The sequence below is a fragment of the Papilio xuthus genome, unplaced genomic scaffold (assembly GCF_000836235.2).
Source record: "Papilio xuthus unplaced genomic scaffold, Pxut_1.1 DF826776.1, whole genome shotgun sequence".
NCBI lineage: Eukaryota > Metazoa > Arthropoda > Insecta > Lepidoptera > Papilionidae > Papilio > Papilio xuthus.
Genome location: NW_013531873.1, coordinates 385,808 through 407,038, shown reverse-complemented (window position 1 = coordinate 407,038; position 21,231 = coordinate 385,808). Strand labels below are relative to the sequence as shown.

The window sequence follows — 21,231 nt, the reverse complement described above, 5'->3', positions numbered from 1 at the left end:
CTGTGCTGACGTCAGTCAATCGTCATCAAAAGCGCTGACGTAAGTCACACGTCATGCGTTATGACGTCAATGCTGTCAAGTACCAGGCGCGCAGAAGACGCGAAGAGGTCAAATGGGACCCCTGTGCTGACGTCAGTCAATCGTCATCAAAGGCGCTGGCGTAAGTCACACGTCACCCGTGATGACGTCAATGCTGTCAAGTACCAGGCGCGCAGAAGGCACGAAGAGGTCAAATGGGACCTCTGTGCTGACGTCAGTCAATCGTCATCAAAAGCTCTGACGTAAGTCACACGTCTTGCGTGATGACGTCAATGCTGACAAGTACCAGGCGCGCAGAAGACACGAAGAGGTCAAATGGGACCTCTGTGTTGACGTCAGTCAATCGTCATCAAAAGCTCTGACGTAAGTCACACGTCATGCGTTATGACGTCAATGCTGTCAAGTACCAGGCGCGCAGAAGACACGAAGAGGTCAAATGGGACCCCTGTGCTGACGTCAGTCAATCGTCATCAAAGGCGCTGGCGTAAGTCACACGTCACCCGTGATGACGTCAATGCTGTCAAGTACCAGGCGCGCAGAAGGCACGAAGAGGTCAAATGGGACCTCTGTGCTGACGTCAGTCAATCGTCATCAAAAGCTCTGACGTAAGTCACACGTCATGTGTGATGACGTCAATGCTGACAAGTACCAGGCGCGCAGAAGTCACGAAGAGGTCAAATAGGATCTCTATGCTGACGTCAGTCAATCGTCATCAAAAGCTCTGACGTAAGTCACACGTCATGTTTGATGACGTCAATGCTGACAGGTACCAGGCGCGCAGAAGACACGAAGAGGTCAAATGGGACCTCTGTGCTGACGTCAGTCAATCGTCATCAAAAGCTCTGACGTAAGTCACACGTCTTGCGTGATGACGTCAATGCTGACAAGTACCAGGCGCGCAGAAGTCACGAAGAGGTCAAATGGGACCCCTGTGCGGACGTCAGTCAATCGTCATCAAAGGCGCTGACGTAAGTCACACGTCTTGCGTGATGACGTCAATGCTGACAAGTACCAGGCGCGCAGAAGACGCGAAAAGGTCAAATGGGACCCCTGTGCTGACGTCAGTCAATCGTCATCAAAGGCGCTGACGTAAGTCATACGTCATGTGTGATGACGTCAATGCTGACAAGTAACAGGCGCACAGAAGACACGAAGAGGTCAAATAGGACCCCTGTGCTGACGTCAATTAATAACGGTTACAATTTACATATTTTAAATACAATCTTATGTACAGTTCTAGAAGATCATCAGAAAGCTGCAGAACCACCAGCATGGCTGGAGCGCTGCGGTCAGGATCTAAAACACTCGTGCTCAGGACACCATCTCCCGAGGGACACGACGCAGTTATGTGAGAGAGAGACTAAATGGAGCGAGAAGTTCTTGAAGAATTTGCACGATGATTTGAAAAGTTGGTATCTCTTTATCTCTGGTCTCCTAGTAACCTTAAGTGCCGCTCTCAGTTGTCACTAAGTGGCTCTATTAGTGTAGATAGTATAAAAATTCTACACTAAGCATTAATGCTAAAACTTGTGTAGTTTAGATAGGTCTTCTAGAAATGACTGAGGATCTAGTGGCAGGAAAGCAGGAAATCTCTGGATGAAACAAGGGTTCTGTCTTTCTGGTGATAAAATAATTTCTGGTGATAAATTCAACACACAGAGGCTCGTCTTGGCGCGACATTAACGGCAGCCGGACCACTCCGTGTGCTGAAACCGCGCCGTCAGACGACGAACCTTCGTCCGCCTACCCCTGAAGTAGAGGCTGTGGATGATGATGATGAAGATAATCATCAGCACGCTCTGCTACTCCAAAAGATCATTAGAGGACGTGCAGTGCAGAATCTGGTAAGTGAGAAATATAGAAATTAGACATGTTCTTGAAATTAATTTAAAGCATCCAAGAAAATTAGACCAGGATGTATACGTTAGCTGGAAATAAAATTAAGAGTTCAAAAGTTGAAGAAGAATTTTATTAGAAGAGGGGAATAAAATGTCTACCATGAAAAGATACTTTCTTCTCAAGTCTAGATAAAGTGTAAAGTCTCTGTCTTTTAGATGTTCGAAGGTCGTACCCGTGCAGCAGAGCTTACAGAAGAATTAAAGACAACTCACGGTCTTCAGAAAGAGGATAAAGCTCGTATCGCCAGAGAGGAAGCGAGAGCCAGAGATCATATAGCGCTCCGCACGGAGGCTGAACAAAAGGTAATATCGCAACAATGTCAAGATAAAAATCGCCTTAGTTATTGGCATTTGTAGAAAAAAGACCCTTTAAAATGTGAGGCCATTCTGGAAAAAAATATAGGTACCAATTATGTTTGTTCCTTTTAAAAATCTTCTTTCAGCAATGTCAGTATTTTCCAGGAGGATGCAGTGACGGCTTTAGTGGACGAGCTCTGTGGAGGTGCGGTGGCTGCTGCATTGGACTTCCTGGAGAAAGAATTGCGAAGATTAAAGGAGGAGAGAAAGCATCATGCGTTCATACTTATTGCTTGTGAGTTTGTCTATTTTTTGGTAGGTATTTGAATAGGTTTATGACTGGTTTAGTCCTAGATATGACCAAAAATATGACATGATACTGTGGTATCCAGTTGCAAGTAGAGAATAAAACAATTTTAAAGATATAAATTGATTATGCGTAAGATGGTAGAGAGACCTTTGAAATAAGTACTAAACTGTATTTTATTCTTCCGAAATGAAGATCGACTTAAAATGAAGTACGTTTGTTAAGAATTATTTATTTCAGTGAGGGAGAAGACGATGCGAGAAGCAGCAGAAGCAGGTAGAAGACAGAAAGAAGAGCACAGAAGACGAGAACATGATGAGATGTTCAAACGGGTAAGACAAAACTATGATTCGAGAGAGATCTACAAGAAGTTGGAGAACCTTTGGTTTAAGTTAATAAAAAATATACAGGTTCTTGGAGTGACTCAAGAGACAGTAGACGCGTATCTAAAGGAAATAATCCAGGAGGGCGTGGAGCTCGCCAGCGAAGAAGACGCGGTGAAGATGGCTCTTGGCAAAGCTGATAAGATCGATGAAGCAATGAGGAATAATGGCTCCATGTTAGTATATTAAACGTCACTTTCGTCACGTCACTTTGTGATGTAAGGTACCAGGCGAGCAGAAAACACGTGGAGGTCAATTAAAGATTCAATTGTATCGTAAAGTATTATATGACTACCTCGTGCTTTCTGCTCGCCTGGTACTTGAAGTAACTGACGTCATGTGAAGACTATCGAAAATCTAGGTTTTTTAAGGTTCTTTGAATTTTAATTTGTATTCGCTGTCTCTGTTTTAGTCAAGGTGAGTAAAAGGGATGGCATGGATTTACCAAATAATTCTTTGTATAGGTCTACAGCAGAACAGAACGAACTAGTGGCAGAATTAGTGCAGCAGTTCTTGCTACCAGAAGCACATAAAGCAGCGTCACGACATCGCATCAGCGCAGCGCAGGAGAGCAAAGTGGAAACCGCGAGGAAGACAATATTTAAACTCTTTGATGAGTCTAGTATTGAGGGAGGTAAGGATACATCTAGGATTTCTAGATAGAGGAGACCTTAGACCACTTTGGGAATCACTGATCTAGGATTTTCCGTCTTACGTTGATACGATTTTAATTAGGTTACGTTATAGTAGAGGTAAAATGTATTTAGGCATAGAAAGATAAGATTTAGTCGAAAAATGATACCTGAACTGGTGAGAGGAGCTGCTGTCGCGGTAATTTCCTTCAGAACGGATGTAATACCTACATGAGAAAAGAAAATACAGTAAGAAAAGAATCTTTTAACATGAGGGCGTTAGCTATTTTCATTTAGTTCCGCTTTTACCCACAGCAAAAAAAGCGCCGTGTTGCTATTCTTTTTATGCTAAAGGAAATGTGCTATAGCTGTCTCTTTCTTTATTCTAGAAAGTTGTACGCGATGTGGTGCTCAATTGGATGATCTGTGTCGCTGTAGATATTGCAAGTTGGATCTGCAGCCGATGGCTACCATCTCACGTGATGATCCACGGTGGAAGAAGGCATTAAGTAAGTATCTGATTCCACTAGTGAAATATAGTACATATTATGTTTGTTTTTTATTAATTACCCTAATGATAAGACATGCGTAAATTTTTATGTAAGAAAATTTCGTTGTGATGGTTTAAATCTTAAACAACTGAACCGATTTTGATAATTGAGGTGTCATTCGATTCGTATTCTTCCACAGAATGTCATAGTGTATATAACATTGGCACAAACACATATAGTAGATGTAAAAAAATAAAATTCAAAATTAATTAAAAACGAAATCGAATCTCTCTAGCTATAACACTTAAATTTAAATAAAAAAAAAACAAAACATAAGTTTTCAAATGTAACCAATAGATGGCGTTATTTCATCCATTAAACACAGGACATAGTCAGCCGGGATTAATGTTTGTTTTTTTAAATTAAAACTTGGTTTTGTTTAAGTGTTTCAGTAGTAATGAAAAGTTGAATTAAATCGTCTTATTTCGCAGGTCGCCCTAAACAACGGGAGAGATCGTTTGACGAACGAATTCCTTTAGAACATGAACTGAGATATAAACTAAATGATATATTACACGATGGTAAGTATTTCTTAGAAATCAAAGTATAAATATTAAGTACTAACTGTCGCGCAGGACTCTGTTCGCTTGGAATTTAAAATAGTAGCCTTTGTGTTCTTCAAAACTATGTTCTACATCTATGACAAATTTCATTAAGATTTATACAGCAGTTCTGGATATATCTTCTAACAAACATCTATCTAGACCAGTCTTTCCCAAAGTGGGTGATAACGCCCCCTTGTGGGCGCTGCAGGTCTCAAGTTGCGGGTCATAGTAAAAGTTTCCTTTACAATTCTCCGTTAATATACATATATAGGTCACAATAATTAATTAATTTAATTTGAAGTTATAGTGGTTTTTAAATATGTGAAAATATGGGGGCGCTAAAAAAATATTTATTCTCAAAGTGGGCAATAGACAAAATAAGTTTGGGAACCACTGTTCTAAACATTCGCATTTATAACATTAGTAAGATATCATAAAGACTAGAAATGTCTTTGATCAAAGAGTAACATAGAATTTTACAATAAAGGTATTTATATTTCCCTCCAGCTGTGACAATGTCCAGAAGACGAGCTGAAGACCTGCAGGCTCTAAAGTTGGACTTTAAACAAGATCTGTATGAGAGATATCAAGTATTAATCGACGCGAGGCAGGCGGTAGACGATGGTGAGTTCATTTTAAATAGCTATTGCTCCCGAATTACTTAACATGGAAATATTCTATTTTACTTCTGCATTCATCAGCTACCTTCAAGTCAAAGTCTCATCAAAAAGTACTCAGAGTTATGTAACAATAAATTAAACGTCTTCATTAACGTTGAAATCAAAATCTATATTCTGTGCACACTCGTACAATATTCTGAGTCTTCTTGGATAAATTATAGATGGCGCTGTAATTATTAATTATATTTCCCAGTAATAAATCGTGCGATGGGTGTATTACCGCCCGCTGTGCGACGTCCAGACCAACATTACTTTATGGTTAGGAAGATATCTGACGCGCTCGGTAGAACAGAGCCTTATCCGAAATCACCTTGTAAGTATATATAATTTAAACGATGAAATGGATCAAGAGGCATCAAGAGGATGTGAATGTTAAGTGAATTTAACGGAAAAGTGTACGCATAGCATTCTTTGCGTTATATTTGGTTCACACTACACGTGTTGCCGGTCCAAAGGTCTGACATCGACACGCTCGCACTACTACGCTCGAGACAAACAACACTACGTTTATGCATATACTACACACAGGAAAGGGTAATATTTTTTCTGTAGATTGAAGCATTTGAAATTGTGGAAGTCTACGGACAGCCGTGGCTTCGCTATTTCTGCGAATTCTTGTTTGCCACTTTATAACATAAAAGCTACCTTAACTGTATACAGGTCCAAAGGAACTGCCCTCTGAGATCCGACGTCGTGCTGAAGAGAAGTCTAGTGATATAACATGTAGATGTGAAGGTGAAGGATCCACTGCGATTGATGAGGAGTTTGGTAAGCTTAGTCTAATAACCATCATCAATACTTTGTCTGTATATTACCAATTTACTACATTGTCATCATCAATAATTAATCATCAGTAGCGGCGCCGAACATTAGGGGGGCGCCGAGGGCACCCAAGTTAGATGAAATGGCACCTACGATGCCCCCTACTAATATCTATCCTTATAAGATTTCTCCCGACACTAATAAAAAGAGGGCGCCGTAAAAATGTAGCCCAGGGCGCCAGATATGCTAAAACAAGCCCTGGATCTGTTCTACCTTTGCTAACTCTGATGTTTTTTTTATATATTCTGTAACATATGTTAAGGTTCCCTAATGTTAGGGTTCGTTAATTGTACGGGCAACACCTTAAGCTGTCAGGGAGAGGGACGGAAAATTTATCGAGAGCTGAGAGGTAGAAGGAGGTCGGTTGGACATTCGGTATCGTGCTGTTGAAGTGGAAGGTTGTGGCAAAGTGAAAATAAATTAGTGAATATAATATCGTGCGTCTTATATATAGTATACATGTTCACCAATGCAACATTTGGTGTAGATATAGTCTCCATAATAACAATAATATTTGAATTTTAATTAAGTTCAACCTGAAGACACCTCCACAATGTTGCCTTCACAATTACGAGCACTAGAAGATCTCAAACGATGCAAATGTGACTCAAAGCCGCAGCAGTTTGATGACACGGAAGGATCTGGTGAGTTGACAATTTCAAAACATGTGTATGTACACATAAGTAATAAGATAAACATATTGTCGTCTTCTTCAGTCTCTTTGAAATGACAGAGATAAAAACACTTTTTGATGTAACGCGCGTCAATTGAAGTGTTTTACTATTGACATTTTTAGTCAAATTATTATCTTTTTACATTATTTCAATCAAATAAACTACTATACTATTGACATTTGTTATGAATTTGTTGATATTAAGAATTGTGTTTCTTCTTTTATTAGATACAGCAAGAGAAGAAGATACTGAACAATCTTTCGATGAAGGAAGATCTGAAACATATTAAAATAATTAATAAATATTTTGATTTTTACTTGAAATTTACATTTGTAATTAAAATTTGATTTTCGTAATACTTTTTCGAGTACTTTTGTGGTTAATTTAAAATAAATTATTGGTTTTTAAATTCCAAAATATTATTGATTCACTGTTAATTAGGTTTTCCATATTTTCTGATAGAACTAACCGCGGGCCGGATTTTGTCACATAATAAATTGTTACTTTTGGGTTAAAAAGAAAACAATACTTTGTATTATACTTATTTGTTTATTTTGCTTACTCCATTTCCATAAAGAAGCTTTATATTGAACAGTGTATAAATTTACAACTAATTTAATAAACATTCTTAAATCTAAAATAATATTTAAATATTTGATATGGCGATAAAATATTGCGTATTTTTACAATTATGGCTATAGACCACTGATCTCTATAAATGGACTGGCTTATAAGACGAAGTATTTTGTGCCTATTTGATTTTCACCATTTTGGAGCTTATGGTAGAGTTTTATAGCGGTGGTGTGAATTGGAACTAATACAATTAAACGGCGAAGCTAGACAAAATGCAGTCGCTACTAAGTTCAAAGATTGTATGCAACTGTGTCGCGACAATCGCGTGACTTATCCAAAGTTATTATCAGTTATATACTTACTTGAAGATCGTTATGGAATCGCTGGCGAATGCTCTTTGTCTAACCCCGCAGGGGTGTTTAAATCGGAATGAAACAATAGCTATTACTTCCAAAAAATCGCTTATACATTTATAGAAATCAGTGATAAAAACCGACAAGGATATTTGACTCGATGAGCGTAAGTCAAACTTAATTGACAGCTCACTAGCGCCCTCCTGTCAATAACAAAAGAATCGTGCTGTATCTTGTCTTAGCGAGATTATTCTCTTTTGTTTCCTATGCCGAATGAACCGCGATAGTAGCGCCTCTCACCGAGTCAAATATATTTGTCATATCCAAAGATATGTTAATAAACGTTTAAAAATAATAATTAATGGCAAATATACATATTTAACTAATTGTGTGTTTTATTGTTATACAGAATTTATAATAAATTTAATTGTTATTCAGCCATTTCTTTAGCGCGGATAAAAAAGTAGCTTATGTTACTTTCGCATCACTGACCTCTATGCATGACAGGCTATAGTCGCGGTATTTTGTGCTCATTCGATTATCGCCATTTTGGCGCTGATGGTTACGATTGCTAACAGTGGTTAGGATCAGAACTGATTTTTCAATCAATAACCTATCCATTTATAGATATTTTACCGCATACATCAAATACCTTCCAATAAGAGTCCCATTAAAATCTGACACAACAGTTTCAAAGATGAAAAGAAAACAAACGCGGCCTGGACAGACATAAAACTTATTATATGAATTGCCGCAAATATATTATGTTCACGTAACATATATTTTTTCAATATAACATTACAGGTATGCCACTTGCATTAGTAGATATAGTCTATGCTATCAAAGACAAGGTCACTCCAGCATCATGTTATCGTGCACGAATAGCGTTGTATAAATTAAACTACATAACATGACATCCGTTAGCTGAGTGATGACGTCATCAGTAATAGTGTTGCCAGTAGCATCGGGGATTTGATGACGTCAGAGGAGTTGCAGGCGTCCGCGTCATTGCAACTCTGGAGGCAGCCGTGTACGTATCTGAAATAAATATATATTTTTCAAACGAACTGTTATCTGTAACCGTTTGAGTTGCAAATTCATTGCCTACTATATAATAACACTAGCTCTCACCCATGACTTCGTCCTCGAAGATTAAAAAATAACTAAACAGGTAGCCAATGTGTTCTTCCAGACTATGTTCTACATCTACACAAATTTCATCGACATCCGTTAGATGGATGGATGGATGTCCGTTATGGAGATACCAAACAAACATCCATCCATCTAAATATTCGTTTGATAACATAACTAGCGGTCGCCCGCGACTTCGTCCGCGTGGAATAAAAAAATACTTAATAAGTAGCCTTTATGTTCTCAGAGACTGTTCTATATGTATGCCAAGTTTTATAAGATCCGTTCAGCCTTTCTAGAAATACTTTCTAACAAACATCCATCCATCTGAACTTTCGCATTTATAATATTAGTAAGACTGAAAAATAAAATTTGCCTTTCTGTAAATTTCCTTATTTAGCTGTTATTTTTCTTCTTTGTGGACATTCCTGTAGAGACATGCGACTGAGTGAGACTGTATATTGCTAATATTACCTGTCATCGTAGTAGAATCGTCCACAATGCGACATTCTTATGATCTCCGTGTCTGTCGTAGCGGTGCCCGAGTCCAGCCCACAGCCGCGGACTGTAATCTTCTCGCCAGTATCATCTGAAATTTAAATTGTAGCATTCGTTGCATTATATTTGGCTTGTTCACGTACCGACACGTGCTGCTGGTCCAAAGGTCCATCGACTGCCCCAACTCTCTTTACCTTGTACTTATGGCGTGTACACTCGAGACAAATAATAAATTCATGCATACACTATCAATGAAATTAATAAAACATACAAATAGAAAGCTCAAAATAAAGAATCTTGTCAAAAGCCGGGAACGCATCTGTCCCTCTGGTAATACAAATGTCCTTGGGCTAAAACACCTCTGTGTTCTCGTTCCTCGTTTGCCCCTTAATTTTATAAAAAAAAATAGCCAAAATACTCTGATAATTATAAATTACAGCTATCAATTACATCTACTGTATCAGTTAATAATGCCATTTTAATCATATTGGGCACCCGAATGCGAAAATCAGTCTGTTGTCTCTAAAAGTCGGTCGCGCCTTCAGACGCCCGGGCGCCACGTAACTTTTGCAATCGGGTTAAGAAGGCCCTGTTATTTTATTCTTTTGGTAATCACTGCTTGTATCATAGATAAATATTAGACAATCTATAACTTAATACATTACCAAGAGATTACAATTTAACTTCGTCAGTTTGTAAACCGGTAAGTCAAGAATCCTTTATTTTGCAATTTGCTGATTATTCAAACTAATATTCAGCCCGCTTATAAATCAGCAAACTTCACAAAGTTTGACTTACCGAATATCCCAGCGATCTTGATACACGATGTGGCAGGGAAGAGACCGTCTCTCCCCTTCCTGCCGCCCATACAAGGCGATTCGAGCAGCTGAAGCGAGTGGTTGTTGTGGAAAGGATCGTCGCACGCCGGGAAGCGGCCGTTCATAGACACGCATTTAAAACAGTCTATGCTTTCCACTGGAAAAGAATTTATTATTGACCATAGACAAGTGTAGAGTAGTTTTAACTTTTTTAACCATAGACCAAACATCTAAGAATAAAAAAGGTATCTGTTCGACCAGAGATAATGAGCGGGAAAAAGCCCTTCTAAACTTAAACGGCTTCTGTCTCAAGAGCGTAGATTTTCGAGTTACGCGTATTTATTTTTAAATTATTAAAAAAAATACAAGACACGAGAAAAAGGTTCGTTGATTCATTGAATGCTTTAATTTTATAGTTAAATATATATTTTTCTTAATATCACAGATTAAATACATGTCAACATCATTATCTATGGTATTTTAAGATCAGAATAATGTACTCACCCACAGACATCCAGGATAGAATTGTTACTGTGATCAAGAAGACAGTATTCCTATGTTGTATTTTGTCCATTATTTATTTCTGAAACAAATAATTTAACAATTAATAAATCAGAATTCGTAATGTTAAGTAGAAAATCCAACACTGCCGGTATATCGCAACACTATCCTTACTAAAATGTCAACGTTTATGTCCCCTCACTAATCATTGTGACACTTGACTTTGGCGCGCCATACGGCCATTAAGGGCACGGATTCCCGATCACACGGTTGAGATCACCATTTGGAAATTTTCATAAACCATGTCCTAACAAGCCTAGAGCTTATTAATAGTATAAGAAATATTATAATAGTAAATTGACAAAAAACTGTTAATATTTTCTTTATAAAAAAGGGTGTTGGTGGCGCAGTGTTTATGCAATTAACTTTTAACCTATAGGTCCTAATTTCAATGCTCGCCATATACGAATTTTCCTGTATACTGTTAGGAAGAAAATCCGAAAATGTGGACTGCCACAATACACTGGTATTGACCCAACACTAGCCTTATTAAAATGTCGATGTTTATGTCCCCTCACTAATCATTCTGACACTTGCCTTTGTAACGAAAGTCATTCGCGTCAAAGGGTTCTAACTAATAATATCTAAAAGTACATTTAACTGACATTCTTACGGTGAAGAATATCGTGATGCTGCACATATCTGTGAAGAAATTCACCGTACTTGTGTTTGCGCGTTTATGGCAGGGGAATATGCTGGCGATAGAAAAGAAAATCATATTTTTGCCAGCTCTTTAACACGAATGTGTATTAAAAAGAGTTATAAACACGTCGTCTATAGAGCGGCCTTTAAATTATTTTAATGAGTGAGAACTTCAATAGACATCGCGCTGTTAACCACTCAGCGCACAGAGAGGCACTAGGAATTATTTATATTTATGTAGGGTGACCATGTCTTTTTTTAATGAGACTTTCCATTGATTTTAGTCAATTGACTTACATTTCAATTCAACTTCTAAATAAGACGCGCACACATTTACGACTTTCTTTACACTATTTCAAACTTTCATGAGACATTATAATAAACTGATGATCAGTTTATTATAATGTCTCATGTGTCTCACTCATTCATCAGGATGAGTGGCTTGGTCGCTCACTGGTAGGCTCGAAACTAGTCGGTGCCGCCACCGGACTAGTTTCGAAACGTGAGTGTTTAGCCGTTTTTTATATCAGTTTACCTCTAGAACAATAGAACTGATCTCGATGAAATTTGGCATGAAAAACACATTATAGTAGTCGCGGGCGACAGCTAGTCTTTTATAATTAAGTGAGTAATATTCATAAATAATATTTTGAATTTTACGACTATATCTTTATAATGAAAATATTAAAACAAAAATTTAACCATCATATCCTGTTTCAAAATAAATAATTGGTGTACACATTCAAGCAAAAACGTGTAATACTATTTTTATATTAACTGACGGCTACAGCAATTTGGGAATTACAAATAAACAATATTTTAAAAGTAGATACGATACTGCGGATGCGGACGTGTCTTGAGTATTTGATTAATTTGAAATTCGAAAGACGAGAAACATTACATACGATGCTGAATAACTTTGAGGGCTTCTTTCAGATGATTTTAGCAATAAGCCACTTCTAATCCCTTTTCAGCCCTTTTTATAATAATGGTAAGCGAGTCTAGCTAATCAGGGAGAAAGGAAAATATAAAAATGAGTATAAGAGAACATACACATACAACGTGACCTATTTTTTTAGTTTTTTCGGCCCCTCCCACCTTAGTTGTTACCTAGTAATTCATAATTATGATTTTTAATAATTTCACAGGTAAAAATTGAAACAAATAGGATGACTAAGTTTTTTTAGTTGCGCACGGACGGAGTTGTGTTAGCTTGTTTCACGATAAATATTTAAAACGGATGTCACAGATTAAATATTGACATTAGTGACATCGAGTGACATAAGAATAAAGACAAAATGGCGTCTAAATTTGTTTTTAAATAGTAAACATAACACTGGATAACCTTAAGAAATATAAAGAATTGTTAATATAGATTTAAGTAAACAATTTTTATTTTTACGTACAATAGGGTTGTCAGGTCGCAATATATAATAGCCGAACAGACACAGTTTGACCGGATATTAGCTTAGAAAGGCCATCCTTACAGTACTGAATATAAAAAGCCTAATAACCCGGACATGGTTTATTTTAGCCGGACACGTAATCAAAAAGCCAGCTATCCGGCTTTATCCGGACGCCTGGTGACGCTACATACGAAACTGGATCGGAAATATTCAGCTTTATTAACCTATAATTCGTTATTATAATCTACTACTACTACTCCGCTGGCGATCCAAAGTGGGTCTTGGCCTCCGACACAAGATATCGCCAAAGTCGCCTGTCTTGCGACTTCACCTGCCAGTCCATCGCTTGTAGATCCCGCAGATCCAACTCTACGGCGTCTCGCTAGCGGTACCTGGGCCGACTGATGGGTCTGCGGCCAGTCGGGGTCCTGAGATATGCTGCTTTGGCCTTTCGATCTTCCCTCATCCTGTGGCCAGCCATCGGAGTCTGTGAGCTTTTGCTTCTCCGATGATATTCGGCTCACCCACCAGCGTCTCAATTTCTGCGTTCTAGCGGGTTCTCTAGCTGCCGTTTTCTCTTTGTGTTGGGCCCAAGATCTTGCGCATTATTTTTCTTTCCGCCAGCATTTCCTCCTCTTTAAGGGTCGGTGTCCAGGTTTCGCAGCCATATATCAAGATCGGTCTTATTACCGTTTTGTTATTATAATCCAATCGTAAAATTACGGAATAGTCATAGAAATAATAAACAAAATTCCTCCAGCCACAGGAAATAAAGAGATAAATAATTAATATTTATTCTGTGCATACCATAAAACATCTAACGCCTCTGTGTCTATTCATAAAACAAAATTCTGACGTGTATATAATCTGTAGCATGTTGTTTTGGCGCGAAGCCAAAGTTTGCCAAAGATGTGAACAAAACGGCTTGTGTTTGATTTAGTAAGAAGTTTGCATTTTCCGTTTTCGAAAGACGATTTAATAGTGAGGTCGCCCAACGGTCGATTTTTTTTATATCATTAGGTGGCAAACGAGCGAGCGGACACCTGAAATCGCTGAAATAGCGAAGTGACCGTTGCCCATAGACATACGTAATTGCATCTGCGTTGCCTACCATTAACCGACGGAGGAGAGATGGCACAAAAAGAAAATATCTTCCCTTTCCATGCATCCTCTCATCCGGAAAGTCCACTACCACTTCCTATCTTTTCCTTAGAAGAAAAAGGGTGGGAAGAGAAAGAGGAGTAAATTAGTGCTCCGGGACACACTCATCAGAAGAAACGCGGAATTGCTTCCACTTCATTTTTTCGTATTTCACCGGGCGAGCCGGGTCAATTCTTGCGAAGATGTTAAAGCGAGCTCTACCACTATGAAATGTGGAGAAAAACTGAAAACTACAAGTATGTGCCAGCGCCGAGTCCGGTGCCATGTGTCATAAATTTTTGTACGACTTTCACGCGATTTTTTCGCAAAAAAAGGAACTACGAAGCCTGATTGCAAACACGGCTAGAAAAAAAATTATTTTTTGATATGCATTATTATTATTCTAGACTATATATGCCTAAATTCATATTAATTGAACCGTTCCGGAGATCCCTTCAAACTTTCGCATTTATAATATTAGTAAGATACGTAAAATTTAATATTGAAACCTTGTGCGATGTATCAATTCCAAACTTTGTTAAATGAAACATTATGTAGTTAGTAGGTGTTGCCCCCGACTCCGTCTGCGCGAAATTAGAAACAAAATAAGTAGTCTATGTGTTCTTCCAGACTATGTTCTATATGTATGACAAATTTCAGCTAGATACATGCAGCCGTTCCGTAGATACCTTCAAACAAACATTCGCATTTATAATATTAGTAAGAAATAAGATTTTTTAATTATAAAACTGTCCAGTATTCTTGGTAAATACCTATTTATTTCAATGTGTATATTTGACTTTATTATATTTCTTACTTTGCTCTTAAGGATTTTTATCTTCGCATCTATATTTACGATGAATTTAACGACATCGTAAAACAACAAGGGAAGTCTATTTTAGTGTGACCTGGATAAAGTGAACGCATTCTTTGAATCTTGGAAAATAACTAAGCGAAAATAAAGTTAAAAAGAGCTTCGAAATTAATAAAAAAACACTGGTTTCTAATATAAACTACTTGCTGAATTAAAAATAAACTTAATAAGTAGGCTTTGTGTCCTTCCAGACTATGTTCTACATCTATGCCAAATTTCACCGAGAATTGGCCGTTCTGGAGATACCTTCTAACAAACATATATCCATCAAAATAGGTCCAGCCGTTTCGCAGATTATCCAAAAGAAAGGCGTACTTGCGTATAGAAATAAAAGCAATTTAACCATAAATTGATAAGCAACCTCTTTAGATAAAAAAAAAGAATTTTTACTACTGGCTGGCGAAACCTACGGTTTAGTATTAATAGAAAAAAAATACTATAAATACGAATGTTTAGATGGATGGATGTTTGTTTGAAGGTATCTCCACAACGGCTGTACGGATCTCAATGAAATTTGGTATAGATGTAGAACACATGGGCTTTTAAGCTTTTATTCCGTGCGGACGGAGTCGCGGGCAACAGCTAGTGTGATAATATGTTTTTGTTTTAATGGTTCGATAGTGTAAACTTATATAAATCTATGTAAACATGTAAATAGAATTATCGAAATGCAAGTGTACATAAAGGTATAAAATTAGGTACACTAAATCTAAAATAATATTTGGCAAGCTTGAATACAATAATATAGAAATTGTATGATACAAAATATTTCCGATATCCATACTAATACTAGCTGTCGCCCGCAACTCCGTCCGCGCGGTATAAAAAAAAAACTTAACATTTAGAGGGATGAAAAATAGATATTGGCCGATTGTCAGACCTACTCAATATGGTCACAAAATTACATGAGAATCGGTCAAGCAGTTTCTATGACATAGGCTATTTTTTTTTAATTTCGTTAAGTGTTTTTTTTATACCGCGCGAACAAAGTCAAGGGTAACTGCTAGTAATTTATAATTTAATTTTAGCAAAAGTGAGATTTTAATATAATAGTAATAACTAATCGAAGGCTTCTTAAGTAAAAATTTACTATAAAAAAACTAAGGGTGGCCTTACACGGACAGATTTAGTCCGTGTAAAGCGCCCCTAAATAAAAAAATAACACCGCATTATTGTGCTGTAGCTATTTGCGAATCCATTTAATGAAATTATTATTGGAAAATTAAAAATGGAACAAAATAAGCACAACTTAATAATATCAACCAGGAGCAATTTTGATTTGCGAACACAAAAAAAACATAGCTGAATTAAAACCTCTTTTGAAATCGATTAAAAAAAAAAGAAAAGCATACATACTGCTAGTTCCTAGTTCCACTACTCCACCAAAACTAATCAATATTGTTCACTTCACATAAAAGAAAATCGAAATCTTCTCCAGTAAGCATTTAATAACAAAAGTCTGATAATCAACTTCAATAATTACTATCAAAAAACACCATAACTATATAATTAGTTAAGTATAAATTAGTGCCTCTTTTGAGCAAACGACTACGCGTTAGCGTTCGGTACAATTATCGACTGAAAACCAAAAAGCTTCGTATTCCGTAGTTCCGTAGCCTGAAGGTTTTTAGGTGTTACCTTTAATGAAAGCTTTCAATTTGCACAAATATAAGGAACTATACAGTCACTGCTTTCAGACAAGTTTGCATATATGTATTTATTATTATGTGACAATTTAATTGATAAATATATGTTGTTAAATTTCGGATTAATGTTTTATTAGTTTTGTTAATTCAAGTTAATAACAGTCACGTATTTATGGTTAATAGCAAAATCAAAACATTTAGATTATGGCAACATGTTCTTTATCTGTCAAAGTCAAATGTCAGTCTGTTCTTTTCGAATTTTAAATCATTTTGTTTTTGTTTCGACTTAATAAGCTTTGTTATTTTGTTTTTACATTTTAAGACGAATTCCTAGGTGACTTTATGAGTATATATTATTTAATTTAGTAATTTCCAGAAAAACTTAAGGTTTTGTAATGGATACCAATATTTCATTTGAAAATTCTGATGTAAAATATTCATGCAGGATCTGTGAAAAGTCATATAATAATCAAAGCAAGCTTTATAAACATATAAACAGCCATAAGGTAGATAAAACATATCAATGCTATATATGTCTAAAAAAATATATGCATTTACATAGTCTTCAAACTCATTTGAAAATACACGTAAATGGAAGATGCTATATTTGTGAAAAATGTAGTAAAACATTTTCTAATAAATACAGCTTAAATAGACATATATTAAGACATGATAATAATAAAAATTATGAATGTATAATATGTCTAAAAAGATTTTATCAAAAATCGCATTTACATGCCCATAGTGTTGTACATAATGACGTAAAACTTTTTCTATGTGATATATGTGGCAAAGGTTTTACAAGAAAGGACACATTGGTTGTTCATATAAATTTACATAAAAGAAAAATACAGACAACAACAATTGATAATAAAAATAATGATTTCGCTGATGAAAATTTAATAATTAAAAATGAAACAAAAATATATACTGGCATACTGGCTGAAAATAATTTAAAAGAAAATTACCAACAAAATACTGGCAGTTGTGAAATAAATGGTGAAGAGAAAGAAAATTTACCAATTAATTTTGATCCTATGAGCCTAAAGTATTTACCCGATTTATTATGTGCAGAAAATAAAAATGTAGATTTAATAAAAGATATTACTAAAAAATATCAATGTGTCCAATGTAATAAGAAATATAAAAACAAAAAATCTCTCTCACTTCATATGAATTTACACACACTTTATAAAACACACATATGTGAGATCTGTTCTAAAGTTTTTACAATTAAAAGGAAATATGAGATACATAAATTAAGTCATTCTGGGATTAAATTATATTCTTGTGATATCTGTGATAAAAAGTTTACAGCAAAACATTCCCTTAACGTACATCAGAAAAGTCATGGAGGTTTTAAACCATTTCAATGTACCATGTGTGGTATAAGGTAGGTAAAAGTGTCACTTGTGTATATGCCATATGTATTTGCCTCTATATAAATGTATAGGCCATTGCTTGAAAATGGCAGCTATTGATTTGTTCTGATATAAATGCCGTTGATGTTACCTGACAGTTAATTCTATCTAAATTATTAGTTCAGGTATCAGCCCCAAAATGGTGACTATCGAATAGTCACATAAAACTATGCCTTATAGCCAATTCTTTTATAGAAGCTAGGGGTGTCTAGGTTTTTTAAAACATGCTCTGCCATGGAAGATAGCTTGACTTCATATCTTTGAAAGAATATAGGTAGCATCACAATATTTTTTAACATACATCATCAATCTGCCCTTATCCCTATCGAAGGTCGGCACAGTATGTACTACTCCTCCATACATCTCTATCAGGCATCATATCCGAATTTACCCCCTTTCTAGGCATATCCTCTTTCACACAGTCATACCATACTTTTTTTGGTCTTCCTCTACCTTCGTAGCCATCCACATTCAATCTCATTACTTAAAAAAAAACATACAAATTTTAAACACATTGGTATCTATCAGGATTTGAACTCAAGACTTGTAGTTGAAGTCTGGCGGCTAACCACTGTGTCAATACTTATAAGGATTAAATTAAATAAAGAATTGAATAGACAATGTAATTTACAGATTCACCAAGAAGAGTTCTTTGGACAGACATACTTACATACATACTGGTATGAAGCCATACACATGCCTTGTATGTGGCAAGAGTTTTATCCAGAAAATACAATATACCAACCATGAGAAGACACACAGTGGAAACAGACCTTATTTATGTCAGGAATGTGGAAAAAGTTTTAGTAGAAAAGACAGTTTAAATGTTCATAGAAATAGTCACTCTAAATGTCAAATTCCACGTTAGTGACATTAGTATTATACATACTAGCATCGCCCGCGACTCCGTCCGTGCGGAATTTAAAAAAAAAAACTTTAAGCTTAATTTAATAGGCTACATGATCTTCAAGGCTATGTTCTAAATCCATGCAAAATTTCATCAAGATCCATTAAGAGATTAATGACATACTTAGTAACAAACAGTCATCCATCCAAACTTTCGCGTTTATAATAATAGTAATATTTTTATCCCTTTCATTTCCTTTTACAAGAAAGAGACAACAATATATATCTATAGATTGTGTTTCATACAAGTTTGATGTTTATTTCTAATACCATTTTCACATAGTAATGCAAATATTAATGTAAAAAAAATTATACCCAAATTAAGAAAAATTATTTGCACAAAAATTAAATGTAAATAATAAAATTGGGGGAAAAATTGAAGCCTAAATGACTTTACTTTTGTGGTCAGGATTTTAACAGTGGTAGAGCCTGCTTTAACATCTTCGCACAAATTGGCCCGGTTCGCCCGGTGAAATACCATAACCACAGAGAAGACAGGCATGAAGTGGAAGCAATTCCGCGTTTCGTCTGATGAGTGTGCGTCCCGGAGGCCTAATTTAGTCCTCTTTCCCTTCCCACCTTTTTCTTATAAGGAAAGGATGGGAAGTGGATGTGGACTTTCCAGATGAGAAGATGCATGGAAAGGGAATATATTTTCTTTCTGTGCATCCTCTTCTCTGTCGTTTAAAGGTAGGCAACGAATATGCAATTGCGTATGTCTATGGGCAACTGTCACTTCCCTATATCAGCGATTTCAGGTGGCCGCTCGCTCGTTTGCCACCTTATGATATAAAAAAAATAGGTATAATTTTTATGATTAAAACATTCTTGCCTGTGTTGTGATAAATTAATTACTCTCTTGGTATATTAGTATTGTGTAGTAAGGACGCAAAAAAAGTGGGCATAGCAAAATGGAAGCCAGTGGCCAGAGATAGACCGAGGTGGAAAAAGTTGCTGGACCAAGCCAAGGCCCACAAAGTGCTGTAGAGCTAGAAGAAGAAGAAGAGATATTAGTATTGTTAAAAAATAAAAAGGATCTTACTGAATATTGAGTTTTAATTACATTCATAATGGAAGACATTCAAACTTACAAACATTAACAATAACCCTAAGATTATTTATTTGCAATAAATTGTATGGCTTATATACTTTAATAACAAAATTAGGAGCTATAAAATTACTATTTATATTAACTAAATTAATTATTATTAGATATTCCTCATCTTTTAAATCTTTAACTTCAATTAAATAACAGCCATATTTAAGTTGTATATTTTGAATTAAGAACACCCAATGTTCGCATGTTGGTATCACAAAATTGGAATTTGTGGCCAGGAACTTTTCATGTTGCCACAGACTAATATTTGAGTTTTGTTTTTTTATTAAACCAGCCAGTCTAAATGCAAGTCCATCTTTCCTGTATCTTTTTTTTACTTTTTCAGTTATTTCACAACTCGATTGAAAACTGTTTTGTTTATTTGGTTGTATATCTTTTACTTGTGTTATTATATTGTTTATATAAATATCTTCATTTGATTTAGATATATTTTGAGGTGTTGATTCACATTCGCTTATTGATTGTTGGGATAGACTTTCTGAGCTGAAATGACTATCGAAATATGATTGTACTCGTTTTATTAAATCAAATTTTGTTTTTGGTCTATCACTAGATTCAATTGAAGTTCCAGAAATCTCTAAATCTGTGTTGTCTATTTCTAGTTTCGATTGTTTAGTTTCATTTATAGATTTTATGTCGTCAATAAGCTTATATGGTTGATATCTATTTTTATTGGCTTCAATAAATAATTTCTTCTTAACTTTAGGAGTAATATGAGGTAATGTTGGTTCTAATACAGGGCTTAATTCTTTCACGCTCTTTTGTAGTTTAGAACTTAATATAGGCGAAGTAAGTATATTTATGTCGTTTTTAAACGATTTCAAACATCTTGATTTTAAAACTGGACTTACAGAAAGTTGCTTTTTACTTTTAGAAGTTAAAATTGGTGATGATTTTATCATACACTTTTCTGAACATAACTGTTGTTCATTGGTCATTTGGTCTGAGAATTTATCGTTTCGTGAAACTTCAATGATATTTAAGTTTGATAGGTTTTGATTTACCTTCTTTTTCCTTTTTCTTTTCCGTGAGTTGGATAATGAATTGTTTAATGTGTTGGATTTGTTTTCACAATCACTTGACTCACTGGATGACCAAAGTATATCATCGTTATAATCTTGGGAATCTAAGTTGTTGAATTTCTTCGTAAATAAGCTCTGTTTGTGTTTCTTCATTTTTACAACAAGATGAAACTTTTAATAATTTAACTCAATCGCTTTTGAGCCACAATTTAAGTTTTTTATTTGTTAACTAAGAATTAAGCACGCAGTAGATTTGTTTTGAATATTAGGTTAACTTTTTGTGTTTATTATTATT

The 21,231-nt window shown here is 35.7% G+C and overlaps 4 protein-coding genes across 4 annotated transcripts in view; 2 read left to right on the top strand and 2 right to left on the bottom strand.

Moving 5' to 3' along the window:
- LOC106122818 (protein MAATS1) overlaps window positions 1-7,506 on the top strand; it is a 13,870-nt gene extending 6,364 nt beyond the window's left edge. The window contains exons 11-24 of the mRNA XM_013318923.1: window positions 1,274-1,447; window positions 1,699-1,883; window positions 2,094-2,240; window positions 2,400-2,529; window positions 2,782-2,873; window positions 2,952-3,100; window positions 3,389-3,558; window positions 3,946-4,065; window positions 4,539-4,628; window positions 5,160-5,276; window positions 5,526-5,645; window positions 5,993-6,100; window positions 6,685-6,798; window positions 7,056-7,506. Of these exons, the coding sequence (XP_013174377.1) occupies window positions 1,274-1,447; window positions 1,699-1,883; window positions 2,094-2,240; window positions 2,400-2,529; window positions 2,782-2,873; window positions 2,952-3,100; window positions 3,389-3,558; window positions 3,946-4,065; window positions 4,539-4,628; window positions 5,160-5,276; window positions 5,526-5,645; window positions 5,993-6,100; window positions 6,685-6,798; window positions 7,056-7,117 (1,778 nt within the window). The 3' untranslated portion in view covers window positions 7,118-7,506. The remainder of the gene's footprint in view (window positions 1-1,273; window positions 1,448-1,698; window positions 1,884-2,093; window positions 2,241-2,399; window positions 2,530-2,781; window positions 2,874-2,951; window positions 3,101-3,388; window positions 3,559-3,945; window positions 4,066-4,538; window positions 4,629-5,159; window positions 5,277-5,525; window positions 5,646-5,992; window positions 6,101-6,684; window positions 6,799-7,055) is intronic.
- Window positions 7,507-7,539: 33 nt separating this feature from the next.
- LOC106122775 (uncharacterized) lies at window positions 7,540-16,413 on the bottom strand. Its single transcript, XM_013318864.1, has 5 exons — window positions 16,181-16,413; window positions 10,706-10,784; window positions 10,182-10,358; window positions 9,360-9,474; window positions 7,540-8,792 (listed from the first exon to the last, which is right to left on the bottom strand). The coding sequence occupies exons 2-5, from the start codon at window positions 10,773-10,775 to the stop codon at window positions 8,675-8,677; spliced, it is 480 nt and encodes a 159-aa protein (XP_013174318.1). The 5' UTR covers window positions 10,776-10,784; window positions 16,181-16,413; the 3' UTR covers window positions 7,540-8,674.
- Window positions 16,414-16,832: 419 nt separating this feature from the next.
- LOC106122768 (zinc finger protein 615-like) lies at window positions 16,833-19,367 on the top strand. Its single transcript, XM_013318857.1, has 2 exons — window positions 16,833-17,863; window positions 18,525-19,367. Exons 1-2 carry the CDS (start codon window positions 16,866-16,868, stop codon window positions 18,757-18,759), a joined length of 1,233 nt encoding a protein of 410 aa, XP_013174311.1. The 5' UTR covers window positions 16,833-16,865; the 3' UTR covers window positions 18,760-19,367.
- Window positions 19,368-19,664: 297 nt separating this feature from the next.
- On the bottom strand, window positions 19,665-21,228 carry LOC106122745 (uncharacterized). Its single transcript, XM_013318832.1, has 3 exons — window positions 20,019-21,228; window positions 19,889-19,967; window positions 19,665-19,786 (listed from the first exon to the last, which is right to left on the bottom strand). Exons 1-3 carry the CDS (start codon window positions 21,087-21,089, stop codon window positions 19,665-19,667), a joined length of 1,272 nt encoding a protein of 423 aa, XP_013174286.1. The 5' UTR covers window positions 21,090-21,228.
- Window positions 21,229-21,231: the final 3 nt, after the last annotated feature.

Coding starts and splice junctions, on each gene's coding strand:
- LOC106122745 (XM_013318832.1), bottom strand. CDS start 21,089: ATGAAGAAACACAAACAGAGCTTATTTACGAAGAAATTCAACAACTTA. Junction 19,968..20,018: donor AAGTTAAAGATTTAAAAGAT/GAGGAATATCTA, acceptor AGTAATTTTATA/GCTCCTAATTTTGTTATTAA. Junction 19,787..19,888: donor TAGGGTTATTGTTAATGTTT/GTAAGTTTGAAT, acceptor TTCTTCTTCTAG/CTCTACAGCACTTTGTGGGC.
- LOC106122775 (XM_013318864.1), bottom strand. CDS start 10,775: ATGGACAAAATACAACATAGGAATACTGTCTTCTTGATCACAGTAACA. Junction 10,359..10,705: donor TCTATCCTGGATGTCTGTGG/GTGAGTACATTA, acceptor ATTCTTTTCCAG/TGGAAAGCATAGACTGTTTT. Junction 8,793..9,359: donor CGATTCTACTACGATGACAG/GTAATATTAGCA, acceptor TATTTATTTCAG/ATACGTACACGGCTGCCTCC.
- LOC106122768 (XM_013318857.1), top strand. CDS start 16,866: ATGGATACCAATATTTCATTTGAAAATTCTGATGTAAAATATTCATGC. Junction 17,864..18,524: donor TGTACCATGTGTGGTATAAG/GTAGGTAAAAGT, acceptor TGTAATTTACAG/ATTCACCAAGAAGAGTTCTT.